The sequence below is a fragment of the Elaeis guineensis genome, chromosome 5, assembly GCF_000442705.2.
Source record: "Elaeis guineensis isolate ETL-2024a chromosome 5, EG11, whole genome shotgun sequence".
Taxonomy (NCBI): Eukaryota; Viridiplantae; Streptophyta; class Magnoliopsida; order Arecales; family Arecaceae; genus Elaeis; species Elaeis guineensis.
Genome location: NC_025997.2, coordinates 132617382 through 132643845, shown reverse-complemented (window position 1 = coordinate 132643845; position 26464 = coordinate 132617382). Strand labels below are relative to the sequence as shown.

The 26464-nt window shown below is 46.9% G+C and overlaps 3 protein-coding genes across 6 annotated transcripts in view; 1 reads left to right on the top strand and 2 right to left on the bottom strand.

Annotated features, from left to right (window-relative positions):
* Positions 1 to 4234, top strand: part of LOC105046242 (RNA polymerase II C-terminal domain phosphatase-like 2) — a 41878-nt gene extending 37644 nt beyond the window's left edge. For 2 of the 4 annotated variants that reach the window (XM_010924771.4, XM_029264907.2), the window contains exon 16: positions 3709 to 4234. In XM_010924771.4, the coding sequence (XP_010923073.1) occupies positions 3709 to 3721 (13 nt within the window). In that variant the 3' untranslated portion in view covers positions 3722 to 4234. Of the gene's footprint in view, positions 1 to 210; positions 589 to 3708 lie in introns of those variants that run through there. The other 2 variants (XM_073258716.1, XM_073258717.1) reach the window with 2 other exon arrangements.
* Positions 4235 to 9493: 5259 nt separating this feature from the next.
* LOC105046243 (pleckstrin homology domain-containing protein 1) lies at positions 9494 to 10413 on the bottom strand. Its single transcript, XM_010924773.4, has one exon. It carries the CDS (start codon positions 10232 to 10234, stop codon positions 9752 to 9754), a length of 483 nt encoding a protein of 160 aa, XP_010923075.1. The 5' UTR covers positions 10235 to 10413; the 3' UTR covers positions 9494 to 9751.
* A 15227-nt stretch (positions 10414 to 25640) lies between these two features.
* Positions 25641 to 26462, bottom strand: LOC105046244 (small ribosomal subunit protein bTHXc). The gene is made up of 3 exons (XM_010924774.4): positions 26203 to 26462; positions 26014 to 26078; positions 25641 to 25896 (listed from the first exon to the last, which is right to left on the bottom strand). Exons 1-3 carry the CDS (start codon positions 26375 to 26377, stop codon positions 25765 to 25767), a joined length of 372 nt encoding a protein of 123 aa, XP_010923076.1. The 5' UTR covers positions 26378 to 26462; the 3' UTR covers positions 25641 to 25764.
* Between the last annotated feature and the right edge of the window lie 2 nt (positions 26463 to 26464).

Below are 26464 nucleotides of genomic sequence, written 5' to 3'. Positions count from 1 at the left end.
AATTTATTTCAGTTTAGCAGAGAAAAGAACTACCATTTGAGTAGGGATTTGAGTGGTGAACTGTTCTAGTTAGAGTCCAAAGTCTAGTCAGGGGGTGGGAAAGAGCTTAGTTGTTTTATCATTACTTGTTCCAGATATTTATGCTTTTTGAAACCTTTTCTTTTCTTTTCTTGGTGAATTTTTAAAATTTATAGTTCTTTGGTGAAGCAGGTTTAGTGCAAGAGGCAATCTTGTTTTCTGACATGTCTACGTCCACCACGTCATTAGGTTCCACTCTGTGATGTTCAGCAAGAAAAATTCTTGTCTCATCTACTTCAATTTGATGCTAAGCAACCTTCTCAGCATTGCTTCTGGAAATCTTCCATCTTTAGATGTCTTAAATTGGTTTCCACTATTTAATATTCAAAAATGTTGAATACTATGTGTCTATTTTGTACCCCCCTCCCCCACCAAACATTGAAAGGTGATACATTTTGGTGAAGATGTTTTATGGAATTGTCTGATAATGAGTGACTTTGCGATGACGCTTTAAAGCGCTAGTTGCTCATATAGAGTATGTTGGAAGAGCATGTTTTGGTTAAGTTGTTGGGAAAGGTTATTGAATCTCTATGATTACGAGTAGAATGGTGAAGAAGAAAACGTCATACATGAATATAATTAAAAGAAACCTTGTGGAATAAAATGGTCAGGTTAGAGCAATATTGTGATATATAACCTTGACAATTCCTGGAAACTAAAAATCACATAGTTGTTGCTAACCTATGTATCATGCAGACACAAAATGCATGGTTTCCATTTTATTCAATTTAAAATGCACTTTAAAGTATTTAAATTGAGAATCCATCTCATAGATCATGATCTACACATGTTAAAACATATATAGATTGAAAGTCAACAGATATGGATGCTTAGATCATAGTAAAACAGGGTCTCACATCATTTTAATAGTTCATTTTACACCAAACAAATGCATAGATTAGAGACTACCAAAACACATGATGTTTGGTTTCTAAACATATTAATGATATAGATCATGACTAATAATGTGGATCTTTAATTTGGATGTAACTAATGATGTTGCACTACTGATACACACAGTACCGATATCTCTATTGAATCCTTCATGGCTTGTTGGAAAAATATGGGGAAGGAATGCTATGTGGAAGATTACAAAGTCTATGTATGTGTATGAGTTGAGCAAAATGGAGATCTGTCCCATTTAAAAGGATATCACACAAGGGGCAACGCTGTTTGTAGGAACTTGCTAGTCTTGACACATCTCTTGAAGAGGGTAGGTAAGACATAGGCAATTGAGGTATTATATGCTCAACAAAAATTTGGGATGCCTCGGACATGAATGGAGCTAGCCATATACGAACCTGTCTATTTTTGAAGTTCACTGTCTGTTTCAAAAATCATTTTTGGTTTCATATTATCAGCTCCTCTTAGATGGTAAAAGGATTGTTATGTATTTTATGAGGTGACTTTTGAATTTCCGATATATGAGATAGTTTTGAATTTTGGATATATTTCATGAATATTCGTTTATGTCAATTTTCATTCCCATACTGCCTCTTTTCACTTCGGGTTCCTCCTTTCTTTCAACCCATGTGGCTGCATTCTTGTCCTTATCTGATTAGTCCTCTATCATGGAAGAGAGAAGAAAATATCCACCAATTATGAAATATAATATAATTTCATGACTATCTTTATTTTGATAAATAATTTCATGATTATCTTTGCCAGTCTATTTTTCCAATCCTAGTAACCTTGCTTTTCTTCTTTGGACTTGAGGAAAATATTCTCTCCTCTCCAAAGGAGCAAAATCCATCTCTCTATGGAATGGATTACACTCCTCTCGAGAGGAGAGGGTATCTTTTCCGCTCAAATCCAAAATAAAAAAGTAATGTCCATATTAAAATACACACCGTTGATTGTGATATATAACCTTGACAATTCCTGGAAACTAAAAATCACATAGTTGTTGCTAACCTATGTATCATGCGGACACAAAATGGATGGTTTCCATTTTATTCAATTTAAAATGCACGATAAAGTATTTAAATTGAGAATCCATCTTATAGATCATGATCTACACATGTTAAAACATATATAGATTGAAAGTCAACAGATATGGATGCTTAGATCATAGTAAAACAGGGTCTCACATCATTTTAATAGCTCATTTTACACCAAACAGATGCATAGATTAGAGACTACCAAAACACATGATGTTTGGTTTCTAAGCATATTAATGATATAGATCATGACTAATAATGTGGATCTTTAATTTGGATGTAACTAATGATGTTGCACTACTGATACACACAATACCGATATCACAAAAATGCACCATACACGCAATACTGATACACGTATTTGATGTAACATGCATTGCATATCTGTATTCTAGTTTGTAGGTTTCAGAATTTTGGGGGTTTAAGTTATGAGTGCCATGGAGAGACTTTGAGCTTGTTGAATATTATTGACAATCTCAGAGCAGCTAATATTTTTCCTTTTATATTGTTTGGGCAAGTATTTGTCTTGTTAAAGTGTGGATTTGTTCTATATTCTCTTATGGGCTCTTACCCAAATGCTTCACATAGTTAAGTATGATTTATATTTTGAACTAATCCACCTTGAAAATGCCTTTCTTGCCCAACCAACCATCTTATTTTCTGCACATATTTAGGAAAGAACCGAAAATGATGCTTATGGTAATCTACCATTATGTATCAATTACCCAAGGTTGTCAAAAGCAAAAAGGTGATAGGTCCCCTATATCACATAAGGTGTTTGGTGCCCAAAAGGTGCTTGCTTGAAGAAAGCAAGATGCTAATTTCAAAAAAGTTCAGTAAATGTGTTAAAAATAAATATTATATGGATCTGAAAACAAAAGATTAGCTATTCAAGTTTCAATATCAAAAATCATAATTGTTTTGTACACTAGATATTGTGTTTCACATTTTTCAAAATATCAAATCATAATACCGCTTCCCTTGTCATGTTTTAAGCAAATAAGCGAAAATAAACCACGATACATCCTTTAGTAGCTTTAAAATTACAAAAATGATGCCAAGGTACCACTTTCCAAACAATGTTTAATGTTTCTAAATAAAATATTACAGAAAAAAAATTAATTATTGAACATCTTACAGTAGCCCTTTATTTATAAGGACCTAACAGACCCAAAATAATCATTGAAGGAAAACTAATAAGGCTCCCCAGAAGAATGGGCAAAAAAGGGACAGGAAGATACTGTTGGACATTAGAGAGGGCCTTGCTCAAATGTTTTGCTCTGTCCCATGAGCTCACCTCAGTATACTCACCTTGCTTGGGGACTGTTGAGGCAATTAGGAGCTTCCTGATCTCACCTGAGCACTTAGGCGAGCTTCTGAAGCACCTTTGACAATGCTACAATTACCTATAACTAAAAATTGATCAAATCCTTAATAAGATGCCCATTCGAAGTCTTTTGGAGTCTGCACTGGATTTTATACACTTTTTTTATTGCATTTGTTATCTTGGTCTTTGAAGCCACATGATGATGGTTAAGTTGGTAATGACATTTTTCATTGATTGTTTTTTCACCACTCTTAGATCTTTAGTCTTACTGTTGCAAACCTGAATTTTATCTTGTAAGAGATATGTTTTGCTTTGTTTAGTTTGCTAATGATAACTATTTAATTGTATCTATTATGCTTTCAGGTGCAATAGTTGATCTCTTTTGCTCAGGTTGCCACAACATCCTCACAATGGTTCTCCAAGGGAGATTTAATGCGGGGGTGACAGAACCTGCCATATTCTCAATATGATAAATATGGAAATCTAATCTTCTAACTAGCAGACTAGGGTACAGCATTGGGACTTCTTTCTTGATTGGTTTGAAGGCCCATGGGCAATTTATGTTTGTCCACTATCATAGATCGATCATCTTGCCTTCCAGTCGAAGCATTCTAAATTCAACAGGAAACTCTTCCTTTGGAGTTTAATTTTCGAAGTTTGTTCACCACAGTCTATCTGGAAGCATGCTCGACTGTTAGGGATGCACGTATCAAGGTATGGAAATTCCTGCGCAGATTAACCATGAGAGAGCTAACCTAATTTCTAATTCTCAAATAGAGATTTAACAACTATATAGTGTAAAGCTCTTAATGGCTTGGTGTTGAGCCTGAAAATGACTTCTGTAATCCAGAGATGTTAGTCAATGAGTTTTTCTTCTTTTTTTTTTTTACTTGATGTTTGTTTGGTTATTTGTGTGCTGGGATTTGCAGAAGTATGGTATCTTTGGTTTGCATTGATAGAATATCTAGCTTATTAACTATGTCATGCCCCTTGGACAGCAACAAGCCATCGCATATAAACAACAGCCTGATATGCGTTTTGTTCCAGTCAAAATTTCCAAAACAATAGCTACATGATTCCTGTCAGATAATAGATAATTCATTCTAAAAGCAGGCTACCATGAACACAAATTTCACTAAAGTTAAACGATGGTAGATGACCAAGCCAAATTGGCTACACAAAGTGGCACCATTATGTATTAGGTTTAGGGCTGACGTTGGATTGGAAAGGATCTGATACGAGTGTATGTCGGTATTCATTTTTTGTTCTGTTCGGTGAATATGAGATGCTAGCCTGATACAAAATGTGTATCTGTGTTTGTTTTAATGAGATATAGATACAAATCGGATATTGGAACTATAGATATAAATATAGGTATAAATTGGATGATAAATTTTGTGATCACATATTTAAGGATTACAAGTGGAAGGCAAATTTTATTAAATTTTACCGAGCTCGGAATTGACGGTGTGAAATTCCTCTAGCAGTGGGTGATTGCGGGAGCATGGAATATCTACAGATGCGGAACGAGAAGTGTGAAGGAGCCATTTCTTTGTGGCATTTGGATCTTTCAACAATTTGAAAGGTATATTACCAAAAGAAGTGGTATTTCAGTAGGACACCCAGTTTTGCGGAGGTGTGCTTGAATTACAGCTGCCAGAATGCCCTGTTTCGATTTCTAAGACAAAGACGAGCAGCCAGGCAGCGGGAATTATAATCCCATTTGTCCGTACATCAGTAGCTTTAGCTTTGCTAGCATGTCTGTGCTTTACATTTTATTGTTTGAGAAGGTCCTGAAAGACTCCCACTCATCCCTTCGTTTTTGGAGGAACCCAACATGAAGATCTCTTACAAAGAGCTACACGACGCCACTGATGAATTTTCCTGAAAAAAGTTTGATTGGTGAAGGATGCTTCGTTCTTGTCCACTCCACAGAGGAATTTTGGACGGCAGTGGATCCTTCTCTGCTGTAAAGGTCCCTCAACTTTCAAAGCCATGGAGGTTCCAACACCATCCCGGCTCAGTGTGAGGCCCCAAGTCGCATCAGGCATCACCGGATCACAACTTTGTCAAGATATCTTTACTCGGAAAAAAAAGAAAAGAAATCAAGAACGACTTCTTGTTCGAGCGTCGATTCTGTTGGGAATTGATTTTCAAAGTTCATGCCTAGCGGGAGTCTAGAGGAACGGTTAGATCCAGATCCAGGAGAGCGGCATCTTTCCAAAGCTCTCAACATTTTTCAAGAGTTGGAAACAAGCATCGACATGGCTTCCTTGCAATAGATCGACATGAGTACCAAGCACCAATGGCTCACTGTGATATTGAAGCCAAGCAACGTTCTTCTGGATGACGGCTCCCCTTCCGGGTGATTCTGGCCTAGCCGAGATATCGACCTCAAATTCAAACCAGCTTTATGTTTCTCCAAGTAACAGTGTGTCTTTCTCCATTGGCAAGCGTGGGCAATTCAACGTATCGATAGCAAAAGTCGCCTTACAACTTCTTCAAGGTGACATGCCAAACCAAGGAATATCTATGAATGCCCCGCAGTTTCGGTTGTAGGAAATGGCAAGCTCGGTGGGGTATTCCCGAAGTTAGTCATTATATTGGACATGTTGCTCGAAAAGTACAATATCCAGAACTTCTTGTCTTTCTCTACTCTTAGTTTTGGGAATTTCTCCAGAAGGTAGACAAACCTTAAGTTGACCTGGTAACCTAATAAACCATATAATAAGATCAAAAGGAAAAAAAAAATGAAAATGTTTTACCAAAATGTTTCAACATGTGATAATTAAGAAAAAATCTCAGTAACTTTACCGATTAGTTTTGCTACTGGTTTTGACATATTCGCCAAATTAGCTACACATAAAGATCATTGGGGCAAGACTCAGATAAAGATAGTTGAATTGCTAATCAACCAATTAGTTGTTCAACAAATGTCTCAAAATCAAACCAAGCAAAACTGTCAAACGTATATTTGGATAGGCTGTAAACAAATTAATAATCAAGCTTAACCAACATAAAATCCATGACTATGATGGAATCAACCATATAAACAACAAGCATAACAAGTTCCCAACATATTTCACTGATTTTGCAGAACGGATACACATTTGGCATTGATGAAGTCTCTGTACAAAAACCAGAATTCTACACTGAAACAACAATGATAACAAGTTCCGAAAAATTTCAATTATCTCACTGAATGGATGAACATTCTATATTCATATCCCCTATGAATCTGCCTGATGCTTTATGAATTTAGGATGAGCAACCATTTCTAATGCACTGAAAGTTCCATCTTCTTCTCTTTAGAAGACTTTTTTTTTAAAATTTTGACAAGTGGTGTTGTGTGTGCAGAGTAGAGAACAGGGGCCATATGTCAATACAAGCAGATCTTAATAGCTATGAAATCTTCTTGCTGGAAATTTAAGTAGGCAAAAGACCAACTCATGAAGAATTGAAGGATTGTTTCGATCTCTATTTATCTGCTCAAAGAGCTGTGCCTGAAAAATAACATAGATTATGGAACCCATATTGCGTGAGGATGATTATGATTACAATGACATATTAACCAAGAAATGCAAGGATAGCAACATTGCAAGAAGCGGAGTAGAGGAGTGCTTCAATAAATTTGCTAAATTATGAAACACATGCAACAAGGGGTGTGCATATCAGCGTTGAAGTAAGCTGCCAATGCATATCCCTTGGCTCTTTGAAATTTAAATGTGTGATATTGAACACAACTTACAGCAAGACAAAATACTACATGTTCCAATTTATTTTTACTGTGGCTAAGCTGTACATTAGCAGTCAGTTTTCAGAAGTATTCTGATTTTAGAACTTGGTTGTCTGAGGTTCAAAAGTTTGTTTTCTGCTCACTTGGAAATATACTATGGGCATAGCAAGAAGATTGTATAAGATTGTTCTCACACATTATTTACCATAAAGTAGGAATAAAGAATTAAAAATATTGCACAAAGCTCCCCCGATCTTCATTAAAGCATCACGAAACTTCCACTTCATTAGTTGCCAGTTTTATAGTATACCACTGTCGAGGAGAAATGAAATGATATAAGAAGACACCAAAAGTTGAAACAGGGGAGAGATAAGACAATTGCCTACTCACAACTCTGGTCTTCCAACATGCAACTCTAGCAACTGAACAATCACTCAGAAAAATACATGAATCAGTTCTCAATCCATTGGGCTCCAGTTCTGGTAGATATGCCTTCACCTTTTTTTTTCATTCATGTATTGATGCAAAATAAGGAATATGATCTCACTGCAATAACCCCTGGCCATCAATGTTGATTGTCTCCTTTTATCAATTTTCATTTCCATTAATATCACATCCCATTACTCTGTTTCAGTTCTTTTCAAAGTTCAGGCTCTCATGCTATAAAGCTTTCTTCTGGAATTCTAGCTACATCTAACCTAGACTTCATATCAAAAATAAATACCAACAACATTGGTATCTTCACTTGTATGCATATCGAGAGCAAGTTCATCACATCTAACATATTGCACCAATGCAATTTTAAACCGGTATAAGCTTAGTGAGCAATGCCCTTATGGTACTAGCCATCGTGTCCAGAAATTCACCTGTCACATCATGCCTACCTCTAAAGTTTTGTCCTTGGAACTTCAACTGATGTAAACATAGATGAACAGAATTATAAGCTGCCGATCGATTATATGTAGTATCAAAAGAAAAACAACATGATCACATGATATATCGAAGGACATTGGTTGAAATCTTAAGATATTGTGTGGTGATTTGTGCTATGCCGTGCCACCAACGACAGGTCTTGAAAGAGCACGGTCTTCTACTTAATATGCCTACAATCCGTTCTCTGATCTTTCATATATATTGGAGGTTCATGTGTAGTAATGTCCAGAAACACCTATAGTTTTAGAAGAGCTTTGATATGCCATTGTAGCAAAAAATCCAGCAGGGGCATTGGACTATTCCCTCAAAGGAGGAAGAGCAAAAGCTCATTTTATGTGCATCAATAACTTTGGAACCATGAGATATGAAGATGATAAGGTTCTTGCATTGGAAAGGAATCAAGCGATGTGAATAGAGAGGAATTAAATATCGGTCAAAGTTGTTGGGATCGAATATGCATTATTGGTTATTATGGTCCAGTAAACAGAAGTCTTCCAGGAATAATGTTGACCCAAAAACTTAGATGATGATAATATCATATAGAGAAATTCCACTACTTGAACATTCGAGTAATTCACACTCTGCAGGAAGCATGCTGTGGAACCAAAAAAATCCATAATTACAAGATATATTAGCCACAAATATACAAATTTCCAGCCAATAGTAAGCATGATACATTAAATAATAAGCAAATTCAGCATATTATTTTTGAAAAAAAAATCACCAGATGCATGGTTCTTGGTATATAAGCTCAATAAATGCAAGAGCATGCCATGAAAGAATTGCCATACTGGTAGGTACCAGTACATACCGACTATACCATGTCATACCAGTACGTGATACAAGGTTCATACCGACACTCGATATACCAAACTGCCCTCCATACCAGTGCATCAACATTGTAATAGAATGGTACCTGTATGGGGTCTAATATTGAGACGATGAACCTTAATGCCATGCCTTTTGCCCAGTACACTGAACGGATGAGGAAAGTTTCAAAGAAAAAAAAAAAACAGCCATAATCTAATGATATAAAGAAAGTAAAAATAGGACTATGTGAACTGGTAAAAAGTAGGCGATCCCAACTAGTTTGGGGTTATGGGTTGGTAGAGTTGTAAAAAAAAAGAATGTTCAACATGCGTGCTTTGAATCTGAACAGAATATCACAACTATGTTATCTCTGACCAATCAAATTATATACTGCAAGAAGAACTGATTTGCAAACCAACAAATAACATCCACAGATAGGAAAACTAGAATTATTTATATCAAAAAACAAAAAAAAAAAAAACAAACAAACTGCACAGAAGTTCAATGAAAGTCAGAGGTGTTCACACATCCCATCAACGATCTTGCAATATAAATAATTGCTAATAATAACAAGAAAATCAGAAGGATCGAACATAGTATAACAAAGGAACAGATGTCTTACGCATGAATCGTAGGAATACATAACAAGAAGAAGGCAAAGTCGGGAGATTTAGCATGTGATAATTTATAAGGATCGAGACCCAAGCAACGAGAACAGATCCTATACATCGATTTCGAGCACTGCCAAATTATGACAGCAGTTAGAGATGTACAAATAGACAGCCCAATTATAACAGCAAATGGTCCGTACAACACGATCAAGAAAAGCAAGCCCAAAAAAGAAAGAGAGGAGGAGAAACCCTAGATTGCATAATAGATGTGGGAGGATGCATACGAGGAGCCAGAGAGAGACACAGCGCTGCTAGTTCATGAGGAGGAGGATCCATCCATTTTGCGCTGATCGAGGGACGCGTGGTGACGGGTGCTGTCGTAGTCGACGACCTCGGAGTCGGTGACGGAGCGGGAGTGCTGGACGATGGAACGGCCGATGGAGTTGATCCACTCCTCCTTCTCCTTCTCGGAGTCGGCGATGAAGTACATGGTCTCGCGGCTGGTCGACAGCTCGAAGGCGAACTGCCGGTTGAGAACGTCCTCGGCGCCCTTCGCGGTGAGGCAGGAAGCCACGGGGATCACCCCCCGCGGGACCGATGCCCGGGTCACCCCCGGTTCCTTGAACCAGAACAGCTTCCCTTGCTTCAGCACGAACCACCGGCGCCGCCACGTCTTTATGTACTCCCCTTGCTTCGTCAGCCACCCCGCCCGCTCCGGGTTCGACCAGAACTCCACGCCCCCGCCCAGGTCATCCGCCCCACGCGATCCCCCCAACGCCAACCTCCACAGGCTCGCCATCTCTCTCGGGCGCGCCCCCCTGATTGTTTGTTCCCTCTTCTTCCTTCCCCTCGCTCGGAGGTCGGACAACACACACCTCTCTACGGAACCGTTTACAACGATGGGGGGGACTCGTATAACCTAAAGTCGGCAAATCCGATTGCCGGCTTCGGCAGCGGGTGTCATGTAAAGGCGGTGACTTTTTGGAAATACCGGGTGCGCAAGGACTAGGGACCAGCAAATAATACGCAAGGGACGCCGACTCCCGGGGAAAACAATTAATCAACCGGCGAGGGGTTGCGTCCATTCTAAGCCAGGCTTTCTGTTCGAAGGGAGGAAGCTAAAAGTGGTAATAGATCAGTTTGCCACGGATGTCGTCCAATAAAAAATTTTTTGATGTTTAAGTTAGTCGAGTAAAAAAAAATAATTATTGAATATAAAATATCTCTCCAACCGAAGTTCGTGACAGGAATGACCCTTCGGGGATCCAACCAACTTCCGACCTCCGACAACGTCTCTTCAAACCTCCTAGGCGGCCGAGCCTTCGCAACACCCCCAAGTTTTGCCGACGGACAGGACCCCACCAGCGTCGACCGGATTCTTCGCGACGTCCGAACTCTTACGGGAGCCGGACTTCGTCTCCGACTTCTACTGCAAGCAGACTTCGTCCGGACTCCTACGGGAGCCGGACTTCGCTCCAAACGCCAATTGCAGGTGGACTCCGCCCGGACTCCTACGGGAGCCGGGCTTCATCTCCGACTTCGACTGATGGTAAACTCCATCCGGACTCCTACGGGAGCCGGACTTCGTCCCTGACTTTAATTGCAGGTGGACTTCGTCCAGACTCCTACGGGAGCCGGACCTCGTCCCCAACTCCGGCTGCAGGAAGACTTCATCCGGACTCCTACGGGAGCCGGACTTCACCCCCGACGTCAATTGCAGGTGGACTCCGCCCGGACTCCTACGGGAGCCGGGCTTCATCCCCGACTTCGACTGATGGTAAATTCCATCCGGACTCCTACGGGAGCCGGACTTCGCCCCTGACTTTAATTGCAGGTGGATTTCGCCCAGACTCCTACGGGAGCCGAATCTCGTCCCCAACTCCGGCTGCAGGAAGACTCTGCCAGGACTCCTACGGGAGCGAACCTCGTCCCCAACTCTGGCTGCAGGAAGACTTCATCCGGACTCCTACGGGAGCCGGACTTCACCCCCGACGTCAATTGCAGGTGGACTCCGCCCGGACTCCTACGGGAGCCGGGCTTCATCCCCGACTTCGACTGATGGTAAACTCTATCCGGACTCCTACGGAAGCCGGACTTCGCCCCTGACTTTAATTGCAGGTAGACTTCGCCCAGACTCCTACGAGAGCCGGACCTCGTCCTCAACACCAGCTGCAGGAAGACTTTGCCAGGACTCCTACGGGAGCCGGACCTCGTACCCAACTCCGACTGCAGGAAGACTTCATCCGGACTCCTACGGGAGCCAGACTTTGCCCCCGACGCCAATTGCAGGTGGACTCCGCCTGGACTCCTACGGGAGCCGGGCTTTATCTCCGACTTCGATTGATGGTAAACTCTATCCGGACTCCTACGGGAGCCGGACTTCGCTCCTGACTTTAATTGCAGGTGGACTTCGCCCAGGCTCCTACGGGAGCCGGACCTCGTCCCCAACTCCGTGTGCAGGAAGATTCTGCCCAGACTCCTACGGGAGCCGGACCTCGTCCCCAACTCCAGCTGCAGGAAGACTCTGCCAGGACTCCTACGGGAGCCGGACCTCGTCCCCAACTATGGCTGCAGGAAGACTTCATCCGGACTACTACGGGAGCCGGACTTCGCCCCCGACGCCAATTACAGGTGGACTCCGCCCGGACTCCTACGGGAGCCGGGCTTCATCCCCAACTTCGACTGATGGTAAACTCCATCCGGACTCCTACGGGAGCCGAACTTCGCCCCTGACTTTAATTGCAGGTGGACTTCGCCCAGACTCCTACGGGAGCCGGACCTCGTCCCCAACTCCGGCTGCAGGAAGACTTCATCCGGACTCCTACGGGAGCCGGACTTCGCCCCCGACGCCAATTGCAGGTGGACTCCGCCCGGACTCCTACGAGAGCCGGGCTTCATCCCCGACTTTGACTGCTGGTAAACTCCATCCGGACTCCTACAGGAGTCAGACTTCGCCCCTGACTTTAATTGCAGGTGGACTTCATCCGGACTCCTATAGGAGCCGGTCTTCGCCCCTGACGCCAATTGCAGGTGGACTCCTCCCGGACTCCTACGGGAGCCGGGCTTCGTCCCCAACTTCAACCACAAGAAGACTCTGTCCGGACTCCTATGGGAGCTAGATCTCGTCTCCGACTCCGTCTGCGGGAAGACTCCGTCCAGACTCCCACGGGAGCCGGACCTCGTCTCCGACTTCGATTGAAGGAAGACTTCGTCCGGACTCCTACGGGAGTCGGACTCCGAGCTCCTCTCGGACGGGTGGCTAGCCACCTCTCTCCGCCAGACACCCCAGCCGAACTTCGACCGACAGGCCTAGGCCCCCCGGCAGGTCGCAGTAACGGCCACGACTCTGCTCCACTTCCTGCGATGGATTCCGCGCGGCTCCATCACTCCCTGGCAGGCCGCAGTAACGGCCACGGCACTGCTCCACTTCCTGCGATAGATTTTGCACGGCTCCATCACTCCCTGGCAGGCTGCAGTAACGGCCACGGCACTGCTCCACTTCCTGCGATGGATTCCGCACGGCTTCATCACTCCCTGGCAGGCCACAATAATGGCCACGATCCTGCTCCACTTCCTGCGATGGATACCGCGCGATTCTTCCACCCTCTGGCAAGTCGCGACAACGGACGCCGCTCCACTCCCCGTGGCAGACTCCACGTGGCACGTCCCGGTGATAGCCACGGGTCCACTCCACTACTCTTCGCAACAAACTCTTCCTGACCATGGGCAGCTCACTGCCAGACGGTTACAAACATCGCTATCAGTCTGTTGCTCCCTCCGCCTATAAAAGGGGGACCCCAGATACGTTATTCTCTAAACTCTATTTTCTATCCCAAAACTCTGCTAAAATTTTTGTTCGAGCACTCCATTCTTATTGAGGCAGAGAACTGACTTGAGCGTCGGAGGGTCTTGCCGGAGCAACCCCACCTCTGGTTTAGACTTCTTTTGCAGGTCCCGGCGGCAACCGCGACTCCCTCGACTCCAGCTTCTCCGACGTCGGTGAATTTTTGCACCAACAGATTGGCACTAAAGGAAGGGGCTGTGTCTTCGCAGTACCCTTGTTCTTAAAGGAGCGCTCAACGGGACCGCCTCTGGTCATCTTCTCCGACATCCACTCCTCCTTCCCCCACTTGATCTTCGCCCGATGCCTCCCCGCAAAGCATCCACACGGCGATCCACGGCCTCCGCGGTCAGATCTCAGGCTCCGGCCTCACCTCCAGTCTCCCAGCCTCTACCTCCTCCTCCGGCAGCGGCGGTTGGCACAGAGCAATTCGACCTACTGGTGTAGCAGGTCAGAGGCCTCACTGAAGCTGTGCAGGCCATGCAACAGCAGCAGCTACAGGCATCAGTGCGACCGGAAAGAGCGTCGTCAGAACTGCAAAATCCGACGGTGGGACGGGCCACTTGGGCCAGCCGCCCAGTCTTTCCCGAAAAGACGAATCCAAGGGTGGAAAGCCCCCAGTCAGACCATGATTCCACCCCTGAAAGATCTCTACCTCCATCCTGCCAGAAGACCCTTGAGACCCACAGTCGAGAGGATTTTCTGGACCGAAAACTTCAGGAGATGAACCGGCGGATCGAAGAACTCCGCCACGCTCCCCCCGCTTATGGTGAGGACATTTGTACTGACCTCCTCTTTTCTCAAAAGATCATGCAGGAGCCAATCCCGCCGAACTTTAAACTCCCCCAATTTGAAAGCTACGACGGGACTTCAGATCCGGTTGACCACCTAGAGGTCTTCCGGACGATGATGCTGCTTCATGACGCACCCGACGTCATTCTATGCCGAGCCTTCCCATCTACTTTGAAGGGAGCGGTGAGAAACTGGTACTCGACACTGAAGTCGGGTACCATCTTTTCCTTCGATCAGATGAGCCACCAATTTGTGGCTCATTTTGTCAGCAGCCGGTGCCCCCGGAAGGGTTCGGAGTCCCTCATCAACATCAAGCAGAGGGAGGGGGAGTCCATTCGGGCCTACATCAACCACTTCAATATCGCCGCGTTGGAGGTCCGGAACTTGGACCAGTCGGTAGCAATGACCGCTCTGAAGGGCGGCCTTCAGAAGAATGACCTTTTGTTCTCCCTGGAGAAGAAGTACCCCAGGGATTTCGCTGACCTATTAGCTCGGGCCGAAGGGTACGCTCGAGCGGAAGAAGCCTTCAAAATGAAGGATGAGGAGACCGCGAGAGAGCGGCAGGCGGGAGACTCGAGTAAGCCCACAGCCGAAAAAGGGCCGAGAGAAGCTCGGCCACGTTCTCGAACTCCTCCCGGGTACAAGTGCGCCCAGACTCCTCCTCGAGCACGCAGGCAGGGAAGCCCGAATCACCGGGCTCGGCGGGGCTCTCCCTCAGGAAGGTTCCGCAACTATGCCGCCCTCAATGCATCGAAAACCCAGGTGCTGATGGAGGTCAGAGAGCAGCTCCCAAGATCAGAGAGGATGCGCACACACCCCGAGAAGCGCAACCCCAACAAGTTCTGCCTCTACCATCGTGACCACGGCCACGATACAGAGGAGTGCCTTCGGCTCCGAGACGAGATCGAGGAGCTCATCAGACGAGGTCGGCTCGACAGATTCATTCGACGCCGGTCTGAGGGTAGAGAAGATCGGCCACGGACCCTGCCGCAGCCTGAGCCGTCGAGGAGGGAAGAGCAGCCCGGAGATCGGCCTCCAATCGGGATTATCAACTCCATCACCGAAGGACCTCAAGAAGAAGCAGATCTTCCATGACCATGGGACTCAAAAAATCTGTAAATGTATTACTAACGACTTTGCTTTGAATCAAAATTCCTTTCGATTTTGCATATCTTTCCCTTTCGACATGGGCTTGTTACGATTGTGGATAACCCCTCCAAACAATCAAAACAAGGCCATGTTAGGAACAGGAGGAGAACCTCGTCCTAACATAAATAAAATAAAAATCCGATTATTTTAAGATCGGATCGGGGGAGGGGCTCATATAACGGCCCTTAAGTGTCCCCATGGTCATGTTAGGAACAGGAGGAGAACCTTGTCCTAACATGAGCAAAATGAAAGTCCGATTATTTTAAGATCGGATCGGGAGAGAGGCCCATTTAATGGCCCTTAAGTGCCCCCATGGTCATGTTAGGAATAGCAGGAGAACCTCGTCCTAACATTAGCAAAATGAAAGTCCGATTATTTTAAGATCGGATCGGAGGAGAGGCCCATATAACGGCCCTTAAGTGCCCCCATGGCCATGTTAGGAACAGGAGGAGAACCTCATCCTGACATGAGCAAAGTCAAAGGCCCGGTTCTTTTAAACCGGATGGGGGGAGAGGCCCTACAACGCCCTAATGCGCCCCCACAGCCATGTTAGGGACAGGAGGAGAACCTCGCCCTAGCATGAGAAAAATCAAAGGCCCGATTCTTTTAGACCAGATGGGAGGAGAGGCCCTACAACACCCTAATGTGCCCCCATAGCCATGTTAGGAACATGAGGAGAACCTCGTCCTAACATGAGCAAAGTCGAAGGCCCGATTCTTTTAGACCAGATGGAGGGAGAGGCCCTACAACGCCCTAATGTGCCCCCACAGCCATGATAGGAACATGAGGAGAACGTCGTCCTAACATAAGCAAAGTCGAAGGCCCGGTTCTTTTAGATCGGATGGGGGGAGAGGTCCTACAACGCCCTAATGTGCCCCCACAGCCATGTAAGGAACAGGAGGAGAACCTCGTCCTGACATGAGCAAAGTCGAAGGCCCGATTCTTTTAGATCGGATGGGGGGAGAGGCCCTTGCAACGACCCTTATGTGCCCCCACAGCCCCGTTGGGAACAGGAGGACAACCTCGTCCTAACCTGAGCTGAGATCAACTACGTCAAGAACAGAAGGAGAACCTCGTCCTGACGATGACAAAAATCCGGCTACCCAACGAAATTGGATAAAGAAAAAAGTCTCCTCAATGGCACCTCTACACTCCTATGCAACCCCACAAAAAGCAAGGGAAGGACCCTCACTCGAAAAAGAGGAAAAAAATTAAAAAGAAAAGCGACGAATTACATCGGCAACAGATGAAAAATAAATCACACCAAAGACCTAGGGAACCTCGTCTCAACAAAGACGGGAAGTTCCTACCAAGCATCCCCGACCTCTAAGAAGGCTCTCGACACAGGTCAAAAAAATAATGACCTCTTCGAGGTAATGCGGAGTTCGGACCACCGAGCTTGAGCCTACGGTCATGGACAACAAGAAAAGCAAATCAGCGCGGCGACGACTGGGCATCTCCAAACGACGTCGACGTCGAACAAGTCAAAAGACAAAAGAAGTTCGGCGGACGATAATTTAATACAATACGTGGACGAGATAACACAAAATCTTCTTTTCATTTCATTCATGAAATATACACTACAAAGTCCAGAAGACTAAAGGAAGAAAAATAAAACAACAAAAATAACAACGACAGCAACAACGGCGACGACAAACAGACAAGCGACAAAAGAAGACACTTAGAGGGACAAAGGACAAAAAGAGCCCTAAGGGGGTCCGGCTTCCTCCGACCTCGGACTATCGGCTTCGACCCTCGCCAGGGAGCGCCTTAAACTTTCGACTTCTGCTTCCAATTCTTTCTCTCTCATTAATATCTCCATGTATCTTCGGTGAAATCGCTGGCTTTCGTTCTCCGCCTCTCGACGTCTTTTTCTCAGGACCTCGGATTCCACCTCCGCGTCCTTGATGGCCTGCTGCTCGCATACCAACTGGATCTTCAATTGCTGCAGCTCGGCCTTCCCCTCCCCAAGAGTGACGGATAGTTCTTCTGCGGTCCTTCTCAGGGATTGGAGTTCTTCGGAATCCCGAGCGGAAGCAGATTGAGCCCCCTCAGCTAGCTGCATTCGAAGGCGGGCAACCTCGTCGGTCGCCATCCTGAGCCTCCCCTTGTATTCATCCACCTGCTTGTGCCAGCCGGTCTGGTACGCATCATAGCTCGCCTCGGCATCCTGGAGCTGTTGCTGGAGGTCGAAAACCTTCTTCGACCACTCCCGATCGTTGTCGGTCCGAGTCAAAAGCCGGGATGAACTTCCTTCCAGCTGGCTAATCCTCTCCTGTGCAGCCGACAGCTTCACTCGGAGGGAACTGAACTTGGCAGCTTGAGCCCAAATTTGATCGCTGGCACGCTTCTTGTGTTCTTCAAGCTCCTTCTCGAAGTTCGCCTTCCTCCGACTGTACTCCATGATCCCCTTCACGTGGAGGTTCCGGAAGTGGGTGGCCTCCGCGGTGGCTTCAGAGTGACCCTCCCTCAACCTGCAAAGCTCGCCTTCCATCTTCTTCGACCTTTTTATCAAATGAAGAACTTTTTTCTCCAACCGCTGGATCGTAGACTTCAGCGGGATCTCCCATGGTAGGGGAAGCGCTACTGCAGGACACTGCCATCAGGAGACAAAAGCGTCAAGGCGCGTCCCATTGCAGAAAGAAAAATAAAAAAGGAGGAGAAGGAAAGAGAGGAGAAGCCATCTACGATGAGAAATTCAACTTTATTGATTGGCTGTTTCTTAAAGTACAAAAAGGAAAGAAAAATTGCAGTAAAAGAAAAATACAAGGTCGGAGGTCTCTGACCTCTGCAGTAGGAGTTGGGGAGCTCGGTGTCCCTGGAAGGGGGACTGCGGCAGCAGTAGCAGTAGGAGAGGGACCGACCTCATCTTCAGAATCCCCGCCCAAGAAGCTGAGATCGAGCTCGAAAAATATCCTGACCACCTTCTCCTGACAGAGCTCGAATCCCTTGATGAATGCTTCTTGGCCGAACTTGACATTCAGGTCCCTCATCTCCGCAGAGGCCTTGAACTCCTCCACAGCAAGGACCCTGGCCTCCGAGACCAGGATCGGAATCTGCTCCACCAAATTGGCGACCTCGGCCTCTGCCTTCCTCACCGTCTCCTCCGAGGTCTGCTTCTCTTCCTCCCGGGCCTGTTTCTCTCTCTCTAGGGCCTCTTGGAGGGCGACTACCTCGGCTACCTTCTCTTCGAGACAGGTGATTCCGGCCCGGCGATGCTCCTCTGCCTGGATGGCATCCCTCCTCGCCCGGTTCGTCGCCTCAATATTGGCAAGGAGCTGGTGCCCAATCTGCAAGGGCGGCTAGGGGATCAGAACCAGGGTCGAAAAGCCAACTAAATGAAGATTTGTTTACCTCGAGATAGGACCCTAGGGAGTCCCAAACCCGCTGCTCAGGATCGGCGCGATCAATCCTCTCGACGACTTCAGGCAGAATGCAGCCGTCGATCAACCGCTTGATCAAGTCCCTGTCATTGAAGGGATTCTCTGGCCCTTCTTCGGAACCAAGGGACTCTTCAACGGTGGCTCAGCGGCTACTCATCTTGCGGGCCACCGACTTCCTTCTCCTCCCCCTCTCGACCCCGGGTGCCTCCGCGGGACGGACCCCCGGAACGGGAACCTCAGTGGGGGGACACCCAGAAGAAGCCCGGGGAGCCGGAGGTTCGGCATCCGAAGGGACTTCAACTGCGAAGGCCGCTTGGGCAGGTGCGGCCGAGCTCGTCTCCTCTGCTTTGGCCTTCTTTGCTGATCCGGAGGCCGCGGCGCCTTTCCTTTTGTGAGCCTTGAGGCCCATGGCGAGCATCCGTGCTGCTTCGGCGTCTATTCCTGAAAAAAAAAAATCAAATCAAAAATCAGCGATGGGGCGAAAAAGGAAGAAGTGACACGCAAAAAAAAAAGGAAAGAAAAAGAAGAAGGACGGAAGAAAAGAAGAGAAAAGAAAAGATGAAATACTCGCAGGATCCTGGGGGCTCAAGCCGATGTTGAACAGGAATTGCTCCTTCAGAAGGTTGGGAAGGGAAGGAGCGGAATAGTCAAGAAGCTTCCAGATGGCCTGAAGGTCGTCCTCCCCCAGACTGGGAGCCCGACGAACAGAGTCCCTCAGAGAGCCCCAAGGGGGCAGGCCCAGCCTCAAAGTTGGGCAGTGGACGAAGAGATATTTCTCCTTCCAATTGTGGATTGAAGAGGGAGCACCTTTCAGCAACCCCTTCTTGCCAAACTGAGGAGAGAAATACCACCATCCTTCGCCGAAGGGTGGCGCTTAAAGGTATAGAAATGCCTAAACAGAGAGAGGGATGGCTGAACCTCGACTACGTGGCAAAGGGAGAGGAACCCTATCAAAAACCTAAAAGAATTCGGAGCAACTGAAGCTAAAGAAATATCCAAGAAGCGGAAAAGGGCGACGACAAAGGACGGAAGTGGAAGCCGAAGTCCGGCACGGAAGGCCTCCTGATACAAGCAAAAACGATCGGGTGGGGGAGTGCTAGCCCGGTCGGAGGGGCCAGGAAGCTCCAGATCGTACTCCAGAGGAACTCCATACTGAACCCTTATCAGTAGGAGTTCATCCGGAGTCAGGGAACAGGGAATGGCACCCGGCATAAAAATCGGGCGAAGTTCAGCCCCAGATGTGGGTTCGTCTACAGAATGGGGGTCCTGGGGGGCTGAGGCGGAAGAACTCCCGAAACCGCTAGAGGCGGAGGTGCCGGAAGACATTTCGAATGATTTCAAACGAAGACCCTAAAGATCCCGAAGAAATCAGGCGGGACAAGAGACGAGGGGTTGCAGGAGACCAAACCAGAGGAATGGGACAGAAGGAAAATGGAAGAGAAAAGGCCCCTAAATGGCAAGAAGAAAAACAAAGGTTCCGGGACTAATCTAGATCGTTCTGAAGGATGCAGAGGGGCGAGGATAGGGATGACTCGAAGGACGCCTAGGGCCAAGAAAGACGCCAAGGAGGGTCAAGGCTCTCGAAGAAAAGGCGGACACCGATAGAACTTTCAGGTGAAATAGGACCCCTAGAGGCGGAAGGGCGGGTTTAAATAGGCCCTGGGATCCGGCGCCATAATGATCGCGAATCCCCCCAGGCTGACCCACGCTCGACACGTGTCCCACTCGCCACAGCAGGCAGCTAAAAGCGGCTGACAGCTGACGGAGCCATTACTGCACCGTACCTGGACCAACGTACCAGCGGGAATTCCGAAAGGTCCCTTCGAATCGCCCCGATTCGAAAAGACTCCAGCACGCACGCATTTAATGCCAAAATATCTGGGGGCGATCGTGCACTGGATTCAAGAGGACAACTTCGACTGCAAAAATTTTTCTGTACTTCCATCATTCGAAATTCGAACTCGGAAGTAGGGGGACTGGTGTTGGGTATAAAATACCTCCCCCCAGCCGAAGTTCGTGACAAGAGTGACCCTCCGGAGATCCAACCAACTTCCGACCTCCGACAACGTCTCTTCAAACCTCTCAGGCGGTCGAGCCTCCGCAACACCCCCAAGTTTTGCCGACGGACAGGACCCCACCAGCGTCGACCAGATTCTTCGCGACGTCCGGACTCTTACGGGAGCCGGACTTCATCCCCGGCTTCTACTGCAAGAAGACTTCGTCTGGACTCCTACGGAAGCCAGACTTCGCCCCCGACGCCAATTGCAGGTGGACTTCGCCCGGACTCCTACGGGAGCCAGGCTTCATCCCCAACTTCGACTGATGGTAAACTCCATCCGAACTCCTACGAGAGCTGGACTTCGCCCCTGACTTTAATTGCAGGTGGACTTCGCCCAGACTCCTACGGGAGCCGGACCTCGTCCCGAACTCCGGCTGCAGGAAGACTTCATCCGGACTCCTACGGGAGCCGGACTTCGCCCCCGACGCCAATTACAGGTGGACTCCGCCCGGACTCCTACGGGAGCCGGGCTTCATCCCCGACTTCGACTGATGGTAAACTCCATCCGGACTCCTACGGGAGCCGAACTTCGCCCCTGACTTTAATTGCAGGTGGACTTCGCCCAGACTCCTACGGGAGCCGGACCTCGTCCCCAACTCTGGCTGCAGGAAGACTCTGCCTGGACTCCTACGGGAGCCGGACCTCGTCCCCAACTCCGGCTGCAGGAAGACTTCATCCGGACTCCTATGGGAGCCAGACTTCGCCCCCGACGCCAATTGCAGGTGGACTCCGCCCGGACTCCTACGGGAGCCGGGCTTCATCCCCGACTTCGACTGATGGTAAACTCCATTCGGACTCCTACGGGAGCCGGACTTCACCCCTGACTTTAATTGCAGGTGGACTTCGTCCAGACTCCTACGGGAGCCGGACCTCGTCCCCAACTCCGGCTGCAGGAAGACTCTGCCAAGACTCCTACGAGAGCCGGACCTCGTCCCCAACTCCGACTGCAGGAAGACTCTGCCAGGACTCCTACGGGAGCCAGACCTCGTCCCCAACTCCGGCTGCAGGAAGACTTCATCTAGACTCCTACGGGAGCCGGACTTCGCCCCCGACGCCAATTGCAGGTGGACTCCGCCCGGACTCCTACGGGAACCGGGCTTCATCCCCGACTTCGACTGATGGTAAACTCCATCCGGACTCCTACGGGAGCCGGACTTCGCCCCTGACTTTAATTGCAGGTGGACTTCGCCCAGACTCCTACGGGAGCCGGACCTCGTCCCCAACTTCGGCTGCAGAAAGACTTCATCCGGACTCCTACGGGAGCCGGACTTCACCCCCTACGTCAATTGCAGGTGGACTCCGCCCGGACTCCTACGGGAGCCGGGCTTCATCCCCGACTTCGACTGTTGGTAAACTCCATCCGGACTCCTACGGGAGCCGGACTTCGCCCCTGACTTTAATTGCAGGTGGACTTCATCCGGACTCCTACGGGAGCCGGACTTCGCCCCTGATGCCAATTGCAGGTGGACTCCGCCCGGACTCCTACGGGAACCGAGATTCGTCCCCAACTTCAACCACAAGAAGACTCCGTCCGGACTCCTACGGGAGCCAGATCTCGTCTCCGACTCCGTCTGCGGGAAGACTCCGTCTGGACTCCCACGGGAGCCGGACCTCGTCTCTGACTTCGACTGAAGGAAGACTTCGTCCGGACACCTACGGAAGTCGGACTCCGAGCTCCTCTCGGACGGGTGGCTAGCCACCTCTCTCCGCCAGACACCCCAGCCGAACTTCGGCCAACAGGCCTGGGCCCCCCGGCAGGCCGCAGTAATGGCCACGACTTTGCTCCACTTCCTGCGACGGATTCCGCGCGGCTCCATCACTCCCTGGTAGGCCGCAGTAACGGTCATGGCACTGCTCCACTTTCTGCGATGGATTCCGCACGGCTCCATCACTCCCTGGCAGGCCACAATAATGGCCACGATCCTGCTTCACTTCCTGCGATGGATTCCACGTGGCTCCATCACTCCCTGGCAGGCCGCAGTAACGGCCACGGCACTGCTCCACTTCCTACGACGGATTCCGCGCGGCTTCATCACTCCCTGGCAGGCCACAATAATGGCCACGATCCTGCTCCACTTCCTGCGACGGATACCGCACGATTTTTTCACCCTCTGGCAAGTCGCGACAACGGACGCCGCTCCACTCCCCGCGGCAGACTCCACGTGGCACGTCCCGGTGATAGCCACGGGTCCACTCCACTACTCTTCGCAACAAACTCCTCCTGATCATGAGCAGCCCACTGCAAGACGGTTACAAACATCGCTATCAGTCTGCTGCTCCCTCCGCCTATAAAAAGGGGACCCCAGATACGTTATTCTCTAAGTTCTATTTTCTATCCCAAAACTCTGCTAAAATTTTCGTTCGAGCACTCTATTCTTGTTGAGGCAGAGAACTGACTTGAGCATCGGAGGATCTTGCCAGAGCAACCCCACCTCCGGTTTAGACTTCTTTTGCAGGTCCCGACGGCGACCGCGACTCCCTCGACTCCAGCTTCTCTGACGCCGGCAGATTTTTGCACCAACAATAATAAAAAAAAATTAAAGACGAGAGTAAAAATTTATTTCAAAAAAAATTATTAAATCTCTTCATAAATATCGGATATCATCGATTAATTGTAGATTGCATGTCGAACCAAATCAATTAGATGCTGATTTGATTATGTCCGTAGTTTTTAATCGAATTAATGCCGATTAGATCCAAACTTATTGTTGCAAATCGGATTAAATCACATTAGCTCAGCCGACGTAAAGACGTGAAGAAATTAATAGTAGCTTACTTGATCGGTTGGGAGACGAGAAAGAGAATTAGTCGGCTACGTGACAAGAACCTTCCTCAGCTGTTCTTTTTTTTTTTCTCTTTTGGTAGTAGAGTCCAGCCACCCCACAGCGAAAGCTGCTCTCCAGTATAGATCCGTCGGTGCTGTTAAATCTGCAATACCGACCAGATGTCTTTCCAAATGCCTTCACCGGCGACTAAGAATTTATAGCTTGGAATCCATAATCAGAATCGCTTCCCAAGTAGAACATGGCTTTGGTTACTGTGAGCCACTACAAATCCTGTAGATGGATGTTAGGAGTCGTAGATGGATGGGTGATCAATAAAAAGCGAAGTAACAATATGAAGATTTGATCAGGTAAGAAAATGACTTGCTCCTACTTGTCTCGGGCCAGATGCTCAAAATGCAAATACATCCCCTCAAAATGCTAAGACATCCCCTACGTCTGTCATTCCAAAGAAACACTCTAATGTTCTGAAACTCTGCTATGTACTCTTTAATAAGAGCTTGCCCAAGAATTGGTAATTTGAAAGAAGAAAAAGAAGAACGGCATACTGTACAATCAAAGTCGAAGAAGAAGTTGACCAATAAACAGTAATTTGAAATAAGGAGAAGAAGAAGAAGAGTGGTTTGCAGATTCTATTCTTTAAACTTCTTCACTGTTTCCAAACAATCATTCATGCATCACCCATGCCCCCATTTAACTGATACATAATATGCATACTGCACAAACATGGTCCGAGAAGAAGAAGAATATGTTTTGGTTATATCCTCAGCAAAATCACCCTCAAAGAGTGGTTTATAGATTCTACTCAGCGAGGAGACGTTCACCCTGTCATCACAAGAGTCTGGATCCGTCTGAAAAGCCAGGCAAAAGTTAGCACCTTGGTGGTTGAGAATAATTCACAGCAAGTCTTCGATAGGATATGCACTTCTTCATTTTGAAGGTTCATGCATCTAGTGCCAAGAAAGAAATTTCACACCATACAATCTACGTGGACCTTATTTATAACCCCCATAATTTTTTTTTTTTTAAGAAGAGACTATTTTAAATCAGATTTGTTAATTCATATTCCGAAAGATTTATAACTAAATTAGTATATTTTTTAACAAAAAGCTACTTCGGAACAGATCAATTCAAGATGTTAAATCCCTAAGGTGGACGCCCTACTGCTTTCCGGTTGAGTGTCCCGGTAGACAACTTTTCTTCTCCCTCTTTTTCATTTTTTCTCTTACTTTCTTTTATTCTCCTTTTCTTTCTTTTCTTCTCCCTTCTTTTTTTTTTTTTTTTCTTATTTTTTTTCTTTCCTTTCTTCTCCATTCTTTTTTTTTTTTTTTCTTTCCTCTTTTTCTTTCTTCCCTCCTTCTCTTCTTGACGGTTTTCGAACTCCCAGCCCCTTTCTAATCCCATTTTCTCATAGAAATGAGATGGGCCGGCAGGGACATGACTTAAAATGTTGTTTACATAAAAGAAGGATGACAGGGCTAGACATAAGATAAGAAGATGCAATATAAATTTGAAAAACAGAAAAAATCAACCCATTAAAATGAAATATCTGAAATTGTCCACTATCAGCTTTGCTACATGATAGAAGTTAGAAAAGAGAACATTCAACAACCATATACAGCATGGTTGCAATCTCTAGAGGAAAGATACTAGATCTCCACGATCGCCTTTCTACTATCTCCGTGTGAAGGATGAGCAGAGAATCAATATCAGCACCCCCTGTGAAAGCTGAAGGACCATATACTGCTGATAGCGCATCAGCGTATATACGATAACCAAAACAAAGCACCTCTCCTCCACTATCACTCCCCTCCAACTGATACTTATGAAGCTTACTTATGCTTATTTATCAATCTTGCAGTAAACTCCCTGAATATTTGGTGCTTTCCACAGCCTATGGTAATGTCTTTGTATTCACTTAACTATTTGCTAGCATATAATTTACAAAGGCATTTCTCTGGCTTTGTCATCCATTTGACTCTCGTCTGCCTAAGATTAAATTAGCAGCAAAAGACTGGCTTTTTGTTGGCCAAAAATGGTAGAGAAGGGAAAAGGGCATGAAGCGATGGATAGGTAGAATAGTTACTGCAGCAGCAGCAGCAATCGTCCGCTGGGAATTATAACTGTAAAAAGAAGGAAACCAAGAGGATATTTTATCCCATCCCCCATAATATTCTGAATAAACAGAGACAAGTAGGAGAGTGAAAATGCCAACTTAGAGACATTGATGCATAACCGTGAAATCAAAGTTCCAGAAAGGATTACATTTCTTGAATAGAAAGATAGGAACGGAGAACATGCTCGTACATCGCATCCACGTAGCTAGGAGAATAGGGACTCGTCAATTTCGATCTTGACGACCTCCCCATCATCAAAACGGTCTTTCTTGGGAGGTGAAGGCGGCGCTGGAACCCGCGGAGGGCCTCTTCCCTTCTTCTTGTTACGAGGCCGTGCCTGATGGCCAAAAATAAGACACGAGAAAACACAAACGGTGAAAAGGATAAAGAGTCGATTACCCCCCCAAAAAAAAATAAAAAAGAGTCCGAAGGGAGAATCTGGGGATGCACTCACGTTTCCGAAGGAATGATTGAACCGCTTTCCTTTGGCGGTCTTCTTATCCCCTCTGCCGCAGTACACTGACACCAGAACGAGAAAGAAACAGGGGGTTTAGCCCGGGCACAAATCCGAAAGATGAAATTTGCCGGCCAATAGAAAGGCAAGAAAGAAAGAGAAGAAGAAGATGTGTTCCTTTTTGCTAACCTAATGAAGGAAGCGCCCGAGGAGCTCTGAGGGGCGTTGAAACCGAAAAAGGATTCGTCGCGGAGAGGGATACCATTTCGGCGCGAGAGGAGGAGAGGTGGGAGGAGTGCGGGTCACGATAGAAGGAGGAAGCTACAGGAAGAGCCCCCATAAGTCCCAGAGCGAGCAGCGCCATCGAATTGGGTGGCGGACGAAGGGATTACCAGGAAGGATAAGAGCGCAGGCAGGCAGGGCTACACCGTGGCCTTGATAAGGAAGCGGG

Bases quoted from the DNA above. Each gene is read 5' to 3' on its own strand.
- LOC105046244 (XM_010924774.4), bottom strand. From the start codon at position 26,377: ATGGCGCTGCTCGCTCTGGGACTTATGGGGGCTCTTCCTGTAGCTTCC. The intron at 26,079-26,202 runs GTTAGCAAAAAG...TTCTGGTGTCAG, and splicing joins TCGGGCGCTTCCTTCATTAG to TGTACTGCGGCAGAGGGGAT. The intron at 25,897-26,013 runs GTGAGTGCATCC...TTTGGCCATCAG, and splicing joins TCAATCATTCCTTCGGAAAC to GCACGGCCTCGTAACAAGAA.
- LOC105046243 (XM_010924773.4), bottom strand. From the start codon at position 10,234: ATGGCGAGCCTGTGGAGGTTGGCGTTGGGGGGATCGCGTGGGGCGGAT.